Source organism: Polypterus senegalus, chromosome 11 (assembly GCF_016835505.1).
Source record: "Polypterus senegalus isolate Bchr_013 chromosome 11, ASM1683550v1, whole genome shotgun sequence".
In the NCBI taxonomy this organism is placed as follows: domain Eukaryota; kingdom Metazoa; phylum Chordata; class Cladistia; order Polypteriformes; family Polypteridae; genus Polypterus; species Polypterus senegalus.
Window position 1 is genome coordinate 89,354,646 of NC_053164.1, and position 17,872 is coordinate 89,372,517.

Below are 17,872 nucleotides of genomic sequence, written 5' to 3' on the forward strand. Positions count from 1 at the left end.
CAGTCACTGAATTTCTTCTACATTAGTGAGACTGAAATTTTCTTCTTCTTTCGGCTGCTCCTATTAGGGGTTGCCACAGCGGATCATCTTCTTCCATATCTTTCTGTTCTCTGCATCTTGTTCTGCTACACCCATTACCTGCATGTACTCTCTCACCACCTCCATAAACCTTCGCTTAGGCCTTCCTCTTTTCCTCTTCCCTGGCAGCTCTATCCTTAGCATCCTTCTCCCAATATACCCAGTATCTCTCCTCTGCAAATGTCCAAACCAATGAAATCTTGCCTCTCTGACTTTGTTTCCCAACCGTCCAACTTGAACTGACCCTCTAATGCAGGGGTGTAGAACTCCGGGCCTGGATGGCTGCAGTGGCTGCAGGTTTTCATTCTAACCCTTTTTCTAATCAGTGACCAATTTTCACGGCTAATTAACTTCTTTTACCTTCATTTTAATAGCCTTGCTTTTAAGGATTAAATCCCCTGAATTTATTCCTTTCTTCATTAAATGGCAGCCAAACAGAAATGAGATGTGAAACGAGCCAACAGATGACCAGCTAAACTGGGAGTTCAAACTCCAGCCAATTTCACTCCAATCACTTTCTTAATGAGAAGCTGATTCTTGCTGTTAATTAAACCTGTTATTTAATTCTATGACTTGTTGCTGCTCTCATTCTGCCACAGCAGACATTTCCAAAACTGTTGATTTTCTGTTTTTTTCTAAGAACATTGACAAGATGTTTTGGTGACCTGAGAGATCAACCTTACTGAGACCTTCACCTTTCTTTATTTTCAGATATTGTGTGATGGGCACAGGTGGCGGCTCGATTTGTGTCTCATTATTTTTTGGCTGCTAATTAAGGAAGAAGAGACAAATAAGGGCCCTCATCAAGTTAATTAAAACTAAGGCAAAACAAGTCAATTAACAGCAAAACTGGTCACTAATGAAGAAGATGGTGAGAATGAAATCCAACAGCCACTGCGGCCCTCCAGTATCGGAGTTTGATACCCGTGCACTAATGTACTCATTTCTAATCCTGTCCATCCTTGGCACACCCAGTACAATTCTTAGCATTTCTAACTCTGTCACCTCCAGCTCAGTCTCTGCTTTCTGGTCAGTGCCACCGTCTCCAACCCATATAACATAGCTGGTCTCACTACTGTCCTGTAGACCTTCCCTTTCACTCTTGCTGAAATATTTTAATTAAAAGAAACCACATTTTGTGCATGTGAAATTTATTTTCATTGTACCATAAGATTGCTGCACAATTCAGCATTTTAGCTTTTACAAATTACCAAAGACTGAAATAATTACATTAATTAACTTGAATATTGTAAAAGATGAGAAAAAGAGAAATATGTTAATTGTTACTGCTTTTCCCTTCCAACTAGTGCTGGCAGGATTAGCTTTACCTTGTGAACCTAAAATTTCTGTACATGGATTTATTGAACAGATATGTGATACTACTACTACTACATAAGCATTATTTATCCTTTCCTACCACTCTCCCCCATCTGTCTCTGTTAATTAGCTAATGAGTACAGTGCTATAAGAATTAACAATGAAAGGGTGACCATATACAGTACATCCGGAAAGTATTCCACATTTTGTTATGTTACAGCCTTATTCCAAAATGGATTAAGTTCATTTTATTCCTCAGAATTCTACACACAACACCCCATAATGACAATGTGAAAAAAGTTTACTTGAGGTTTTTGCAAATTTATTAAAAATAAAAACACTGAGAAATCACATATACATAAGTATTCACAGCCTTTGCTCAATACTTTGTCGACGCACCTTTGACAGCATTACAGCCTCGTCTTTTTGAATATGATGCCACAAGCTTGGCACACCTATCCTTGGCCAGTTTCGCCCATTCTTCTTTGCAGCACCTCTCAAGCTCCATCAAGTTGGATGGGAAGCGTCGGTGCACAGCCATTTTAAGATCTCTTGAGAGATGTTCAATCGGATTCAAGTCTGGGCTCTGGCTGGGCCACTCAACGACATTCACAGAGTTGTCCTTAAGCCACTCCTTTGATATCTTGGCTGTGTGCTTAGGGTCGTTGTCCTGCTGAAAGATGAACCGCCACCCCAGTCGGTGGTCAAGAGCGTTCTGGTGCAGGTTTTCATCCAGGATGTCTCTGTACATTGCTGCAGTCATCTTTCTCTTTATCCTGACTAGTCTCCCAGTTCCTGCCGCTGAAAAACATCCCCACAGCATGATGCTGCCATCACCATGCTTCACTGTAGGGATGGTATTGGCCTGGTGATGAGCGGTGCCTGATTTCCTCCAAACATGACACCTGGCATTCACACCGAAGAGTTCAATCTGTGTCTCATCAGACCAGAGAATTTTGTTTCTCATGGTCTGAGAGTCCTTCAGGTGCCTTTTGGCAAACTCCAGGCAGGCTGCCATGTGTCTTTTACTAAGGAGTGGCTTCCGTCTGGCCACTCTACCATACAGGGCTGATTGGTGGATTGCTGCAGAGATGGTTGTCCTTCTGGAAGGTTCTCCTCTCCTCACAGAGGACCTCTGGAGCTCTGACAGAGTGACCATCGGGTTCTTGGTCACCTCCCTGACTAAGGCCCTTCTCCCCTGATCGCTCAGTTTAGATGGCCGGCCAGCTCTAGAAAGAGTCTTGGTGGTTTTGAACTTCTTCCACTTACGGATGATGGAGGCCACTGTGCTCATTGGGACCTTCAAAGCAGCAGAAATTTCCCTTCCCCAGATTTGTGCCTCGAGACAATCCTGTCTCGGAGGTCTACAGACAATTCATTTGACTTCATGCTTGGTTTATGCTCTGACATGAACTGTCACCTGTGGGACCTTATATACACAGGTGTGTGCCTTTCCAAATCATGTCCAATCAACTGAATTTACCACAGGTGGACTCCAATTAAGCTGCAGACACATCTCAAGGATGATCAGGGGAAACAGGATGCACCTGAGCTCAATTTTGAGCTTCATGGCAAAGGCTGTGAATACTTACGTACATGTGCTTTCTCAATTTTTTTATTTTTAATAAATTTGCAAAAACCTCAAGTAAACTTTTTTCACATTGTCATTATGGGGTGTTGTGTGTAGAATTCTTAGGAAAAAAATTAATTTAATTCATTTTGGAATAAGGCTGTAACATAACAAAATGTGGAAAAAGTGATGCACTGTGAATACTTTCTGGATGCATTGTAAATAAAATATAGACAGAAATATAACTTCAAATCATACAAATCCCATTAACATAACAATAACATTAAATTATGTACATAGCATTTTCAACTTGTAAATTGTCTAGCTCAAGGGTCATTTATTATAAGAAGTTAAAGAAAAAATTACAATTAGAAGAAAAAACATTACAAAATACAAAAATAATAAATATTTAAAATTATAAAAACTAAATGAAAACTTGCACAGTAAGGATAAATAAGTAAAATAAATGGTGGAGTCTTTAATCATGGATAAAAGTACTATTACCTAAATTTATAACATAAATCTGTATACTGTAGCAGCATTCTTGAAAACAGTTAACCCAGTTCAAGGTATTGGGGATCTCATCACAGCAGAATTGGGTACAAGCCAGGAAACCCTGAACAAGATACTCAGGCGCACATCCAAAGGGGCCAATGTTGAATTGCAAATTAACTTTAAATGCACATGTTTGGAGACCTGGGAGGCAAGCCACACTACATAAATGAAAACCCACACACAAAGGAATATGCAAAATCAATAAACAATGTACAGGTGTGGGATATAAGATTATGGATCTGTTAAGTGACAATACAGCACATTACACTGCTCTGCTGACTATATAAACTCCTAAACTAAAATTGCTGAACTCAAAACTCTAATTAGGAAAATATATTTAAGCAAAAAAAAATAGTTGCTGTCTACTACTGCCTTTGAAAAAATGAACTTTAAAAACATAAAGCCTAAGCTTTGAATTGAACTTAAAACTTAACAAAACTTTCAATAAAACCTTTCAAACTCTTATTTGTTTGTATATGTCACATTTGGTATGCTGTGCATTGGATTGACTACTGTTGGTATCACGTTTAAAACCATAAGTTTTAAAAGCTTGAAGCTGAACAGTTGGAATTCACACAAAATCTAGTCAGCTGTTTAAACTAATCCAAGTTGTCCCAAAAATTTCACAAGAATCAGTCAAATTTGTTCTTGTGTTAAAGTGTCCATTAACACAAAAACACACGGACACACAAACATTTTCCCACAAATATCCAGAAAAGGCTATGGTAGGTATAAATCATCAATGACAATAAATGGAAATGAGAAAATGTATCCCCTATAGTTCCTGATCTATAGCAGCTAAATTCTTTTGCCAATATTGCATTAAAACCATATTTTCTTGGTTAATTACACAATTAAATATCCATTGTCTGACAATATTTTGGAGACATAAAAGAAACACAACACTATTAATTTGCGGTCTCTTAGGGATGTATGCATTGTACTTCTGTAATAACCTCTGGTGGCTCAATAGTTTTGCTACAAGGACTGAATCTATGGGCTTGGTCATTTGGGTTAGGACTGGGTCCTAACTAGGTCCCTTGCCATGCTGCCTGGGCTGGACTCCCTCTGCAAACAACCGCCCACCACCAGCCCCAGGTAAGCCAGTGGTGATGCAATCCAGAGGTCAACCCATAGCCTTGGACTTCATTTGTATTTAATGGCAATGATTACCAATTGATTTGTTTCCTTTATAAGTGAAGGTCTAATAATAATAATAATAATAATAATAATAATAATAATAATAATAATAATAATAATAATAATGATCCAGGGTATTAATGTGCTGTTATGCTTTGTTACTTGATACAGATAAAGTATCAATTATGATGTTACTACAACAATGAAAACAATTTTAATACTACTACTACTGCTAATAATTAAAATAATACCTACCAGTACTACTACTGAAGGTTCTTAATAAACTTACTTAATGTAGTAAATCCAGGGTCAAAGTGAAGCTGAACATTTAGATATTTAAAAAATGAACATGTGAATATATCACCCTCCCACGCTTATGAATTTATCTAAACATTTTGTCCTTCCAAGACAGCAGATATCAGTAAAGCTTTAACTAAGTTAATCCAAGTTATTTGCTCTTTTTGTATATCAAATATGCTTGCATGTTGCTTTTCCTCAATTCAGCCAATAACTAAGTAGGCAGGAGAGCCTTTGTGTTGGTCAAATTTATAAATGTGTCCTCAATGCAACAACACTCAGATGACTTAATATGCTGACTAATGTTATCAGCCTTTAACAGCATGCAGATGCCCTGAGGTCTATAGGGTGGTAATAAATAATCCTCATCCTCAACTGCGTGTCAGTTAGGTACTGTAACATCAGATAATATCTGTAAAACACTCAATAGCAAAACTATCACATGTAATGCTATTGTTATTTAATTGTTACTCCAATAAGCCAATAGCTTTTGTGTAAATAGCAGCTGATGTAACGGTAGCGAGTACTGGAAAATTACATTTCTAAACACACCTGCAAGTAGTGCAGCACAAGCTGCTCCTTCATGCTTTTGTTTTTTCCTTTTCTGTGCTCCATAATGGTGCTGACTTAAAGCCATATCACGCTCGTTAATGGAAAATTATCATAACAAGTGACAGTACACAACATTTTTGAAAACAGCAATAACTCCAACAGAGTTCAGCTGTGGACCTCCAGATCTCTGTTCCATTGAGGAGGTTGTCAATTTTACAGTGAAATTAAAAGATGAGCTTAGTAACACTATGGTTAAGACTAAGGTTGTGGGAGGAGACAGATACATGGAAAAATAAGTTGGCAGAAACAGATGTACCTACTGTATAGTATTTAACGAACAATACAAGGCACGTTTTTCAAAAATTCAAAAGGATATTTGAATGCTTATTAGGTGCCAATCGTAATTTTTATTAAGTATTTGTCAGTAAGCATCATCACAATATACAACATTATATGACACGGATAATGAGGAGAACACAGAAATGTAAGTATTATGATCTGACTACCACAAAGTATTAACAAGGTTAGATCTTAAGAAGTGTCAATGCAAAACTGACTCATCTGTCATTATTTTTTTAGCAGATTTTATTTCATGACGTCATATTGAGCAGGCAAAAAAAAAAAAAAATTCAAAGCAAATGCAGAACCTGACCTCAGGTAAAACTTATAGCAGATACAACTACTAACACGCTTGACGATATCATCACACCTCTTCACCAAATCCTGAATGACATACCACAAGGCTTAACTTTCATTTCATAGCCAGATGGATAAATCGTGTTAAACTGGAATGATTTGTTCATCACCCTGGTGTTTCAAAAACCACAGAAATTATCTACAGGTATTGCATGTGGCCTGTGAATAAATTCAGGACATAAAAAGCTATGTCTGCGGTGGGCTGGCGCCCTGCTCGGGGTTTGTTTCCTGCCTTGCGCCCTGTGTTCGCTGGGATTGGCTCCAGCAGACCCCCGTGACCCTGTAGTTAGGATATAGCAGGGTTGGATAATGGATGGATGGATGGAAAAAGCTATGTTTTAGCCTGTTATGTGCTGCTGAGCTAAACTTAACTGATGAGCTTAAACCTAACTGAGAACAAAAACCATACATTTCCTTTCAAAAAACTCTACACAGCAAAGGAATTAAAATATATTTTAACTTCAAGTTTTGTGACATATGATGCCTATTTAAGATAGTAGCATGAACATTAAGGTATTCCTGCTTTCTATCAAAATACCTGTTACAATTATTTCTAAATCTTTTTTTTTTCTAGTGTTAGGTAGGAAGCTAAAAGGCACTTTCAATAAATATATAGTGCTGGGACTGTCATTATTTTCTTGAGCCTAATTATTGTTTTGTGTATTAGATTAGACATTTCAAAACCACTTTATATTCTGTGTTTTGATCTGTGCCTGACACACTGCTTATACAGTATTTTGCTAAATCCCTATTTATATACTCATCTCCCTGTCAAATTGTCTATTAAACCTTCAGGCCATACTCTCTCTTTTTAAGTATCCAAAAACAACAAAAAATTACCTAAATATTTAGCATTGTGGTGAATGAAAAATAAATATACTACCACACTTATACAAGCTATTTTAGTGGCTGCAGACTCGTCAAACAAACTTTCTAAACTCTTTCCAAACTGTGGATAATAGTTAACTGGCTGTGTAGTCATTTAAAAGCAGAAAGTGGCAAAACACAATTGTGGGCATTAGAACACACAGCCATTCATGTTAATCACCTTTATGAAGTGTCAGTGAATGAATTGACAGAAATATACTGTAACGTTTTTATGCATCAAATGATATATTAGTGTTTAACTTTTTAAGTGTTTAAGATAAGCTTAGGTTTTTACATTACTGAAAAATAAAATAAAAATATACATTTACTGTTACACGATAAGTAAGCTAACCAGTTTCTAAAAAATTGTCACAGTTAAACAGTTTTTGCAGATTATTCTATCACCTAATTGACTGTATGTCAGAACTTTAAAAACACTGTACACATTTACAATGCATGCAGTGTTTTACAAAAAAGATTTTTTTGTATTTTGAAGTACTGTATAAAGAAGGTAAACAATTTTATCAATTTAATAGGGCCTTCCCTTTAAGCCTTTAATGTATTTTAAGCTTCTTGCCAGGTCTATTTTATTTTAAAGAGACAAAGCTTGTAAAGAAGCTCCTTTGTAAAAACAAAACCTTTTTTGTCTTTACGATACAAAAGAACCTACATGTGAATAAGCTTTTTTTTATTTTACTCTATTTGCTTTTCTATTCACAATATGTTTTAGAAGAATACTTAAGTGAAAAGAAAATACAAGCTCTGAAATTTCAAGTTACAAGTTGTAATTTACTGTAAAATAAAAGCTTTACTCATTTTGTTATCATAAAAATAGGCTAGGAGTACTTTAATTTTAATTCTAAAAGGAATATAAATGATTAATCAAATGCTTTACATATAGTGCATTGACATTGTTTCCATATTTCAGACTGAAGCATTCCATTTAAATCCTCATGAAATTGAGTCACATTCATATTTAAGACATGTTTATTAATTGCTATAGTATATACATAAATTGCTAAAGCCTATGGAAAAAGAGAGAATGGTTTAAATATCAGACAAATGGGTAAAAGGAAAAAACAAAAAACAAAAAGGAGAACTGTCATTAAAGGTTTTTGGTAGTTTATGTTTTTGAAGAATTGTTACTATGCCACCTCTTTATAAATTATTTTTGAAATTTTAAATGGTTTGTTTTAAATTGTGTGCATAAAGTATGACTATTTCTATTAATGCTGTCATGTTTATCTTCAAATTGTGAATATATTCACATCTGTATAGCAGCTTTAATATTTACATCTGAAGATCTCAGATGCTTCAATAAACAAAACATTACTTTGGTCAGACACTTGTGGTGATACTCACAATCTGGTGACTATACATTTGGAATTTGTTCGAGTGCATGAGAGGATCGCCTCATTTTAAGATGCAGACCTAAACTTAGTCTGCTGTTTGCATGTACACACCAATTAAGCATTCAGAATATTCAACACACTAAGAGGCACATGGTGTGGTGCTTGAAAAAGTGCTCTTTATTATCCTACTGTAAATAATTATTGAATTTCTTTGCTAGTCAAGGTCTGTCCATAACACTCAAAAGTACATATGATTTCAAAGTATCTTCATCAATAAGTTAGCGATGGGCTTAACTGTATTGTATTGGGCACTCATGTAAAGAGAGGTGCTAAGCTGTTAAATGATCATCTCTTGTCGGTGAACAAACTCATTTTTGGAAATCACCTGCTGGACAAGTCCTGGAGAACTGATTACTTGGAACATGTAGCAGATACCATGCTTCTTCTACATTTTGGATGACTCTGAATGAAGAGTGTATACAATCTCAGTAGTGGAGGCAGCTTTAAGGAGCTGTCGCCAGAAGGTTGTTGGTGCTTCCTATGGCAACAACCCTGGAACCAGTTGGTATACACCAGTAAATAATGGAAGCTGTTGAAATGAAAAAAGAAATCTTCCTTGAAACATGAGTAGGAGGCTTTCTAGATTTGATTGGGCGCTACATGCATGTAAAAAAGTATGCATCTTCAAGCTAGGCCTTAGATAATGACCTTTGGATAATCTTGAAGCTGTTCTTGAAAATTACTCAATAACTTGGATACAATTTAAAAAACTCTTACATCCAGTGGACTCATCATCCACTGCAATGAATTTTCAGGTTCCCGTTTTTAAAAAGTTGGACAAAAGGGTGTTTTTCTTCTGGAAATCCTATGCCAGTACACCTGACCATGGTGGAGTAGCAGAGTTGCATTTCTGTACAAACCTTTTGATTTACTGAGCAGTCTACATGCACATCCTCACCCATGTTCATACATTCTAGGAAGTGATAAAAACAATGAGATCGCTTGAACAGAAACTTTTCCTGACAGCTGAAAACTCAGATCTAGAAGAAACAATGCGGATTTCACTCAGCAGTTGGAATACTGGACAAGCCCTTTACTCCTGCACAGATATTGATCAATCAAGTCAATATGTGCTTCACAGATCCAGAAAAACATCATTACATTGTACCCTGTAACATCTCATGAGGGGTGCTTGAAGAGAATAGGGGTTTTGGGACTGCTTCTGTGTGCCATCTGTTCCCTGTAATACGGAGCAAAGGTTGTGTGGGCTTACTTAGCATTAAACTGGGTCAGTTTGGGTGGTGAGCATTGCTAAGGATATGCACTACTCTTCAGTTCATAATGTTCTTGAATACCATACAAGGGATTGGACAGCATCCAGTTTGGGTAACTAAAGATCATGTCTTCTCTCTGATAAGAGTGGCTCGTTCATTTCAGGTAAATGGTGAGCAGCAGTTCCAAGAGAAAAAGTTCCAAGCATGCTGGCGCCTTCCTTATGAAAGAGGGAACTTGTGCAGAAGCAGCGACTTTGTGCCAGACTTTGTACCAGACCATAGTAGTAATGTGAATTTCATTTCTCTAAAGTCTCGATTTATCAGTCTACATTCCAACCCTCATCTTTGGCCATGAGCTCTAAAGAAAGTGACCTAAACAAATGGGACTGTGAGTTCAAGTGTCTGAAATGAGATCACACTGTCAGGATTGCAAGGCTTACCCTCTGTGATAAGGTGAGAAATTCATCAATAAAGGTAGATCTTGGAGTAGAACCATTGATTATCTAGACTGAGAGAAATAATTAGGATGCTAGGATATGTACAGTAGAATGGTTAGAAGTTTCACTTGACACATTCAATTAAAAGTGTTCAAAGTATAGCCCAATGGGAGAAAACCCAACAGCAGAGTCAAGCCTGGGTGCATCCCCGAATGCCTAAGAAGATACTGAAGGTAGGATGGTGTGGTCAACCCAGCTCAGTGTGTTGCTACTGTGACCCTGTTCAGGATAAACAGAGTTGAATTTGTGATGCTGAGATACACTTGAATGATTAGCAGGAAAAGAAAAACAAATAAAACAGAACAAAATTTAAGGTATTGCCCAAAAAAACTAAATAGTCCCAAAACTAGATGAAAGCAAGCATTCTAATAGTGCAACTTTTGGTTAACAGCTGGTACACGTAATGCAGCTGAGAGCAGAGATGTAGAATGCCTAAGCAGTAGCAAGATGGTTTTAAAGAGACAACTGTTACCTTCATTTGTGTGTTGCTCTGTTCACTTATATTTGTCAAGCGATCACATGCTAATGAAATGCAATTCATGCTTTGCAGGCATGATGCGTTTGCCATCATCCTGCATGGCCAAACTGTAAATGTGTCCTAAGCTGCAATGAAGCTTACAAAAACAAAAAAAGCTAAAGGAAAACAAAACACATCACTGGAAGTTTATATTATATACAACTCAATTATGATGAAAACTTTTAATCTTTATCTTATGTGTCCAGAAAACGTTTCCCCAAACATGGCTGGATGACCACTGAAGCTTTCATGAAAGCTTCAGATGGGCCTCATTTCTTAGAAGGAGTAACAGTTTCTTTAACCTTTCCATGAAAGCCTCTGTTAAATAGACGAATAAACAGGTTCTTCCATTTCTTTCAAGGTGACTGCTGGACTCAAAATAGCTTTCACCAAAAGTATTTCTTGTGCTGATGTTAATTGTTCATGAAATTCCTTTTCTAAACAGTGTCTGGGCAGCATGATGTAGGTTTCATGTCTTGATTACAGAGCCATCACTTGTTAGGGAGGGATCCAAACATTATGATAAGTGTTCAATAAACATTACATAATCTATTAATTTTAATTTCTTAATTCTGACTTTTGTCCTTTACTTTCAGTTTGAATCCTGTTCCTTTAGATTTAATATACGATCAATTATTTTAACAAATAGTAGCATTTCTTCCCCACAACATGTGACTCTGACTTCACTAGAGTACAGGCAAAGAGAGACCAGTTTATAAGGCAGTTATTTTCCATATACTTTGGAATCTCTTTTGACACTTATACTAGAATGTCCTTAAATGTAGGATGTAGCCCGATTAAAGAAATTGTTAAAAAATTGTGTTAAATTTAAGGTGATAAGGTATTTTACTCATGTTACAGTATTACTAGTATGGGACATATTGTTACAATTTTTTTTTACTAACTCTTATTTCATATTATTTTGTATATACAGTTCTTATTTTGTATTATGATATGCATCACACCTTTATAAACAACTATTCACATCTATACTGTTAAGTAATTATGGATTATGGTTAGTAGAAAAAACAATAAAGCTATCCACATGCTGTTCATATATTAGTTCTGGGTTTCTGATAGTCATTTTATGAGATTTTACAGTATGTTCATGAATAGATAGTTTGGTGTTTAGTTTGGCATTTATTACTGTGCAATATAAAAATGTTGTTTAAATATTAATTTTGTGGAAAGTGTTGCTTAAAGATTTACCATGTCTATCGTTTTTATAAATTTTATTCATTAAATAAGGCTGGTAAATAATAAAGATTAAATATTTGTATTTATCTGTATTTTTTTAAACACACATACTGCATTCTATTTCAGTCGGTATTTAAAATACTGCATTGTTCAGATTCTTCAAATATATAAACCTTAGATATACATTGTTCAAAAAATTAAGGGAACACATTATCATCACAGTCTAACACCAAATCAATTAACCTTCAGGGTTATCCGGCTTTCTTGTTAGGAAACGTAAGCGATTGTGAAGCAACTTCACCAGCTTTAAAATGAAAGTGCACTGGTGAGGCAACAGCAAGATAACCCCCAAAAAGAGAATTGTTTTACAGATGATGACCACAGATAATTGCTCTCTACTTATCCTTCCTGAGTGATTCTTCTCTAGATTTGCATTTTGCTAATGCACTCGTCACTACTGGTAGCATGAAGTGGTAATTGACACTGATTGAAGTTGCACGGTAGTCCAGCTCCTCCAGGATGGCACATCCATGCATGCCATTGCATGAAGGTTTGCTGTGTCTCCTAGCAAAGTCTCAAGAGCATGGAGGAGATACCAGGGGACAGGACATTACACAAGACAGCATGGCTGGGCTGTAGAAGGTCTTCAACCCGGCAGAAGGACCGGTATTTGTTCCTTTGTATTAGGAGAAACAGGAGGAACACTGCCAAAGCTCTTCAAAATGACCTCCAGCTAGCTATTGCTGTCCATTTCTCCAGGATCCACGAATGTGGCATGAGGGTCTGATGTCCTCTAGGGGGAGCTGTGCTCACAGCCCATCATGGTTAAGCTCAATTGGCATTCACCACAGAATACCACAATTGGTAGCTCTGCCATTAGCCCCCCCCCATTCACTTCACAGATGACAGCAGGTTCACACTGAGACGTGAATGAGTGAGGAGACACCATACTGAACATTATGTAGCCTACCACATGATCCAACATGACTGGTTTGGCAGTGAGTCAGTCATGGTCTATGGAGGCATATTTTGGGGGGTCACACAGACCTCCACATGCTAGGCAATGACACCCTGACTGCTGTTAGGTACTGGGATGAAATCCTCAAAAACACTATGTGACCTTGCGCTGGTGCAGTGGGCCCTAGGCTTGCAATGGTGTAGGACAATGTCCGGCTTCATGTGACCAGAGTGTGTAGACAGTTCCTAGACAATGAAGGCACTGATGCCATTGACTGGGACTCACAGACCTGAATCCAATTGAGAACCTCTGGGATGTTATGTATCTGTGCATCTGACGCCACCACGTAGCGCCACAGACTGTTCACCGATACCCTGATCCAGGTCTAAGAGAAGATCCCCAGGATACCATCTGTTGTCTCATCAGGAACATGCCCAGACATTGTCAGGAGTGCATATAGGCACATGGGGGTAATACACACAACTGAGTCAAATTATGAGCCGAATTTCAATTTTTGACTTTGACTTTTGGTATGATGTTGTATCCAGCCCTGAATAGGTTGGTGATTTTGGTTTGCATTGACCATAGTTACATGATTTTTTGATCTCAACGAAAGACATGGTATTAATCAGTAAAGATTTTCCACTTGAATATTTCATTCATCAAGATCAGATGTGTGATTTAAATGTTCCCTTAATTTTTTTAAGCAGTATAGATTGCTTTTTCCTTTGCAGTCACGGGAGAGTAAAGGAGCAGTGTTACTTGTGATCAAATTTAAAGGCATTTAGATGGGAAATCTGATTATATTCTTTTGTTCCACACAGAGACAAAAAAACATCATTGATTTTACCAAGTGAAATTATGGTTTGTAATGTTATTTAAATTTAAATAGTGAAAAATAGCTCATAATAAATAATCAAGAACAGAAAGTCATTGCTATATTTCATTTTTATAATAATGTGCTAGCAGTAACAAGACACAGAGACTCAATCTCTTGCACAAAGTAAAATAAGCCATTCCTGAGAAAGAACATACTGTTGCTGAGCTTTGACAAAGCAAACTAACATGATCTAGACAACAGGTTCTTATAGTGTGTAGACCACAAAATAAATATGATCCATGCAATGGAAAATGCCAGAAGATGACAAAAAACGATAAAATGCTAAAGATAGCAAGCAAGAATGAAAGTACTTACAACAGAAAACAGAGAAACCTCACTTGTTCTGAAGTCCTGAGTGCACACAACATAGGAAAATTTGAGGAGACAGAAAATTCAAAGTAGATATTGTTATAATATACATGAAAACTGAACACTCTGTTGAGTGCAATTTTCCATACCCAAGGACTGACATTTTGATGTGCACATGTTTGTGAATAGCCGCCTTATCTAAACTTTCACAAACCAATGACAACCTCTGCCTGTATACCTGTATATTTTTGAGTTAAGGTAAAATTCTGTGCATCACCTCAACTACAATATTCCAAACAAATAAAATACAAAAGGCAGAGGGCTCCTACACAGATGTAGGGAAAGGTTTTATGAGACCATCTATATCAAATCCAATTATAATAATTATTTTTGAAGATCTCTTACAAGGACTGGCATGTTCGACTTATGTTGTGTAAGGAAAGACAAAGGTTAAAAATAAAAATTAAACTGTGTATACTCACGTAATTAACCTTGATTTAGTGTTCTTTGGGGACTTTCGGATTTTCTCTTCACCTTTTGATAGTGTGTCCAGTTTTTCCAAATCCACTTCTCCTCCATGTTTATTACTCTGGGAAATACCATCACCACTTAAATTAACCATGGTCTTGGAAGATTTGAATGGGTCCAAAGAATCATCAGAATTGTCTGGGTTAAAGTTGTAGGATCCTTTGGATACAATGTTTGAATTGTCAGATTTGGCATTACCTCCAAAAGGATTAAAGTTAGGGTCATCCCACTGGCTGGGGTCAACTTTACAGGAAGATTTAATAATTGGGGTCTCATCCAAGTCCTGGCTAGCAGGCAGCTCTTTTTCATTTTCCTTATATTCTGCTGGTTTGGTTGCTGTAGTTTGCTTTTTAGGAGTGAGCTTGCTAACTAATTTTTTACCAAGTTTTCTGGAAGCAGGCCTTTTCACTTCTCCACCTTCATTATTATCTGTGAAATCAAATTCTAACTTCACTGGCACAACCTTGCTTACATCCAGATCCTGTGGTGGACTTGTCTGAGAGGGTGGTGGGGAGTTCTGTAACTTAGAGCCACCACTAGTAAAGGGATTGATGCTTTCATTATATTCACAGGGGTCAAATTTGTAAGATGCTTTTGGAAGTGAAATTTCATATTCATCCCCCTCATTAGAGTTGTCTTCGTCTGTCATTATTTTAAGGCAAGGCAGTCTGTTCTTTCTAGTTTTTGTTTTATTACCTGTAGATTGAGTAGCAGTCTCTTCTTTCTGTGGTTCAAGCATGTCTGCTTTGTCTACAGCAACTCCTTTTCCATCCTCAAACATTGCTGTGTTTTGACATTGGGGTAAGATGCTAAATGCAAAAATATGGGTGTCTGTGATCTCCGAGTTCTGGACAGCTTTTCCCTCAGTACAATTGACAATTGTTAATGGTGCTGCCAGACATTTGGCATTATTCAATCTATCTGTATTGTCGATTTGAAAACTTTCCTCATTATTAAGATCTTTGTCATGTGTGCTTTCATGTTTGTTGGAATTTTTATCCAGGTAACTATTCAAAAGTTCAGCTCTGTTTGAGAGTAGTGCATCTCTTTGCAACTCTGTAGAAAAAAACAGGAAATATTCAAAATAAAACTTATTAATTACTGTATATACGTAATTTGCATTAACAAAGTTAACAGAATATAATTATCACCCATTGCATTTCTGACTAAATTACATCATATTATACATATTTTGATTATATTATTATAATGATGAAATATAGGCAGCAGGGTAAATGTAATACTAATTTTGTTTCTTAGCACTCCCTTTAATATTAGTTCATTGCTGTTATCCAGTGCTTCAAAAATAGGGATTTCTTTGTACATATCATCTGTAATTCTAGTGGTTTCATATGGTAGAATTAAATAAAAAAAAGAATTAAATAAAAACCAAAAAGATGCAATAGTGTTTCTATACTCTACAGCAGTGTTATTGTAAGAGAAAATTAAATTGATCATCAAATCTTCATTTAATATACTATAGTGCTTTTGATGTAATCATAACAAAAATGACGGTATTCCTCTTTCTGGATTTCAACTGATTAAGAAACTTGTTCTACGGCACATGGTGAAATAACAGTGATACTTGCCCCAGCAGCTTCATATTTTCAAAACCAAAACAACCTCTCACTCATTAAACATTTGTTTTCCAAACGAAAATTAAAAAAAATACTCTCTTGATGTTATTTCCCTTCTTGAGAAGAAACAACTGGTGGCCTACCTGCTATTTATCTAACTTCTTTGCTTTACCTTTTCATCCATTTTTTTCAATATCATACATCATGAAGTTTTTAATATACAGTAAAAAATGAATAGCTTCAATATAGACAACATGTAATACACATACATTGGAAGGCAGATTTTCCAGGAAAATTTGGGAATTAAGTTATTTGATCACAATCTCCACATTGATACTCTTGCAGAAACCCACAATAAAAAATGTATAATATATTAAGTGATTAAACAGAAAAAAATGTAAGGTGAAAAATAGACTTCTCTGAGATGAAATGTTTTTATGGTTGTAATATCTGATATAAATGGCAGTATTGTTTTGCAAATTAAAAACAAAAAGATTTGCCAATGAAATAATTATCACTGCTGCTGTTTGTGGTTTCTGACTACTGTACTAGGATCAATAGAAAATAAATGGCTGCTTGTTTCCTTATTACCATCTGCTTGTATAACACCAACAAGCATCAAGTTGATTATCTAACTTAACTTACTAAAGGAAGTAAAAGCATTAAGATACCCAAGTCTAAAAAGGATACATATTCACCAAAAAGCTACTTTTCCTCCCAAATTCTCATACGGATAGAGAAAAGACTATGCAGTTAAAAGGTGTATTGTATACAAATATATATAACTGGATGCATTGAAATCACTTTATTACTGCCCAAGTGCATGTTAAACACTGAAATTAAGGACAATTTTCCTCGGAATTCAAAAGACACAAGTGTACTGTTTCTCTGGTTAAAAAATATGCTTTTTATGATGGTAATGTTTTTCTTCTAGGTGGAAAGTCAGGTAACGAGGAACGTATTCAGTTTTGACCTGAATTTATTTTGAATCCACATCATATTTGGGTTTTGTTTCCTGGAAAAAGGAAGTTTTTGTTAATTTTGACCAAATCACATATGAATGCTTTCAAAAATCTGAATTTACACACAACTATGTTTTATCTTGTGCTGTAGTTGAAAATAAAAGTGCAACCTTATTTAAAAACACTATTCACTAAATGTACACTGGTTATACTCTGTGTGTAGTTTTTATTTTTGTATTCATGTATTGCTTTGTACTTTGCTTTACTGTTGTGCTTTCTGTCTATGTAGACTATGCATTTTATACTGATACTACTGTAGATCCTGATGGATTCAATAAAATTCATTCATTCATTCTTCTTTCATTCAAGAACAAAAAGAAATCCAACATTTATTAGTATTACTTGGACAGAATAATTCTTTGAAAAAAAGTATATTCAAAAACTTAATGAAATAAAAATAGTTACAGTAATTGATTAAAAATAATTTTGTCAACAAAATCAACATTAAACAAGAATACCACATTTTGAACTAAAAAAACAAATTCTTAGTTTTTAAGAGTGATGTGCATACTGCTACTGGTAGCAAAATGTGACTTACTGTAGGTTAATTGGCTACTCTAAATTGGTCCCATGAAGTGCGACTGTGAGTTCATTTGTGTATGATTGGGGCCAGAGAAAGACTGTCATGCTGCTTGCATAAACTGCTCTGGGAACCTAAGAACATGAAGCAGATTAAGCAGGTTTGTGAA

General features: G+C 36.0%; 1 protein-coding gene across 5 annotated transcripts in view; it reads right to left on the bottom strand.

Moving 5' to 3' along the window:
• tacc1 (transforming, acidic coiled-coil containing protein 1) overlaps positions 1-17,872 on the bottom strand; it is a 112,163-nt gene that overhangs the window by 13,722 nt on the left and 80,569 nt on the right. For 3 of the 5 annotated variants that reach the window (XM_039769228.1, XM_039769227.1, XM_039769225.1), the window contains exons 3-4: positions 14,539-15,640; positions 14,063-14,098 (exon numbers count right to left, since the gene is read on the bottom strand). In XM_039769228.1, the coding sequence (XP_039625162.1) occupies positions 14,063-14,098; positions 14,539-15,640 (1,138 nt within the window). The remainder of the gene's footprint in view (positions 1-14,062; positions 14,099-14,538; positions 15,641-17,872) is intronic. The other 2 variants (XM_039769226.1, XM_039769229.1) reach the window with 1 other exon arrangement.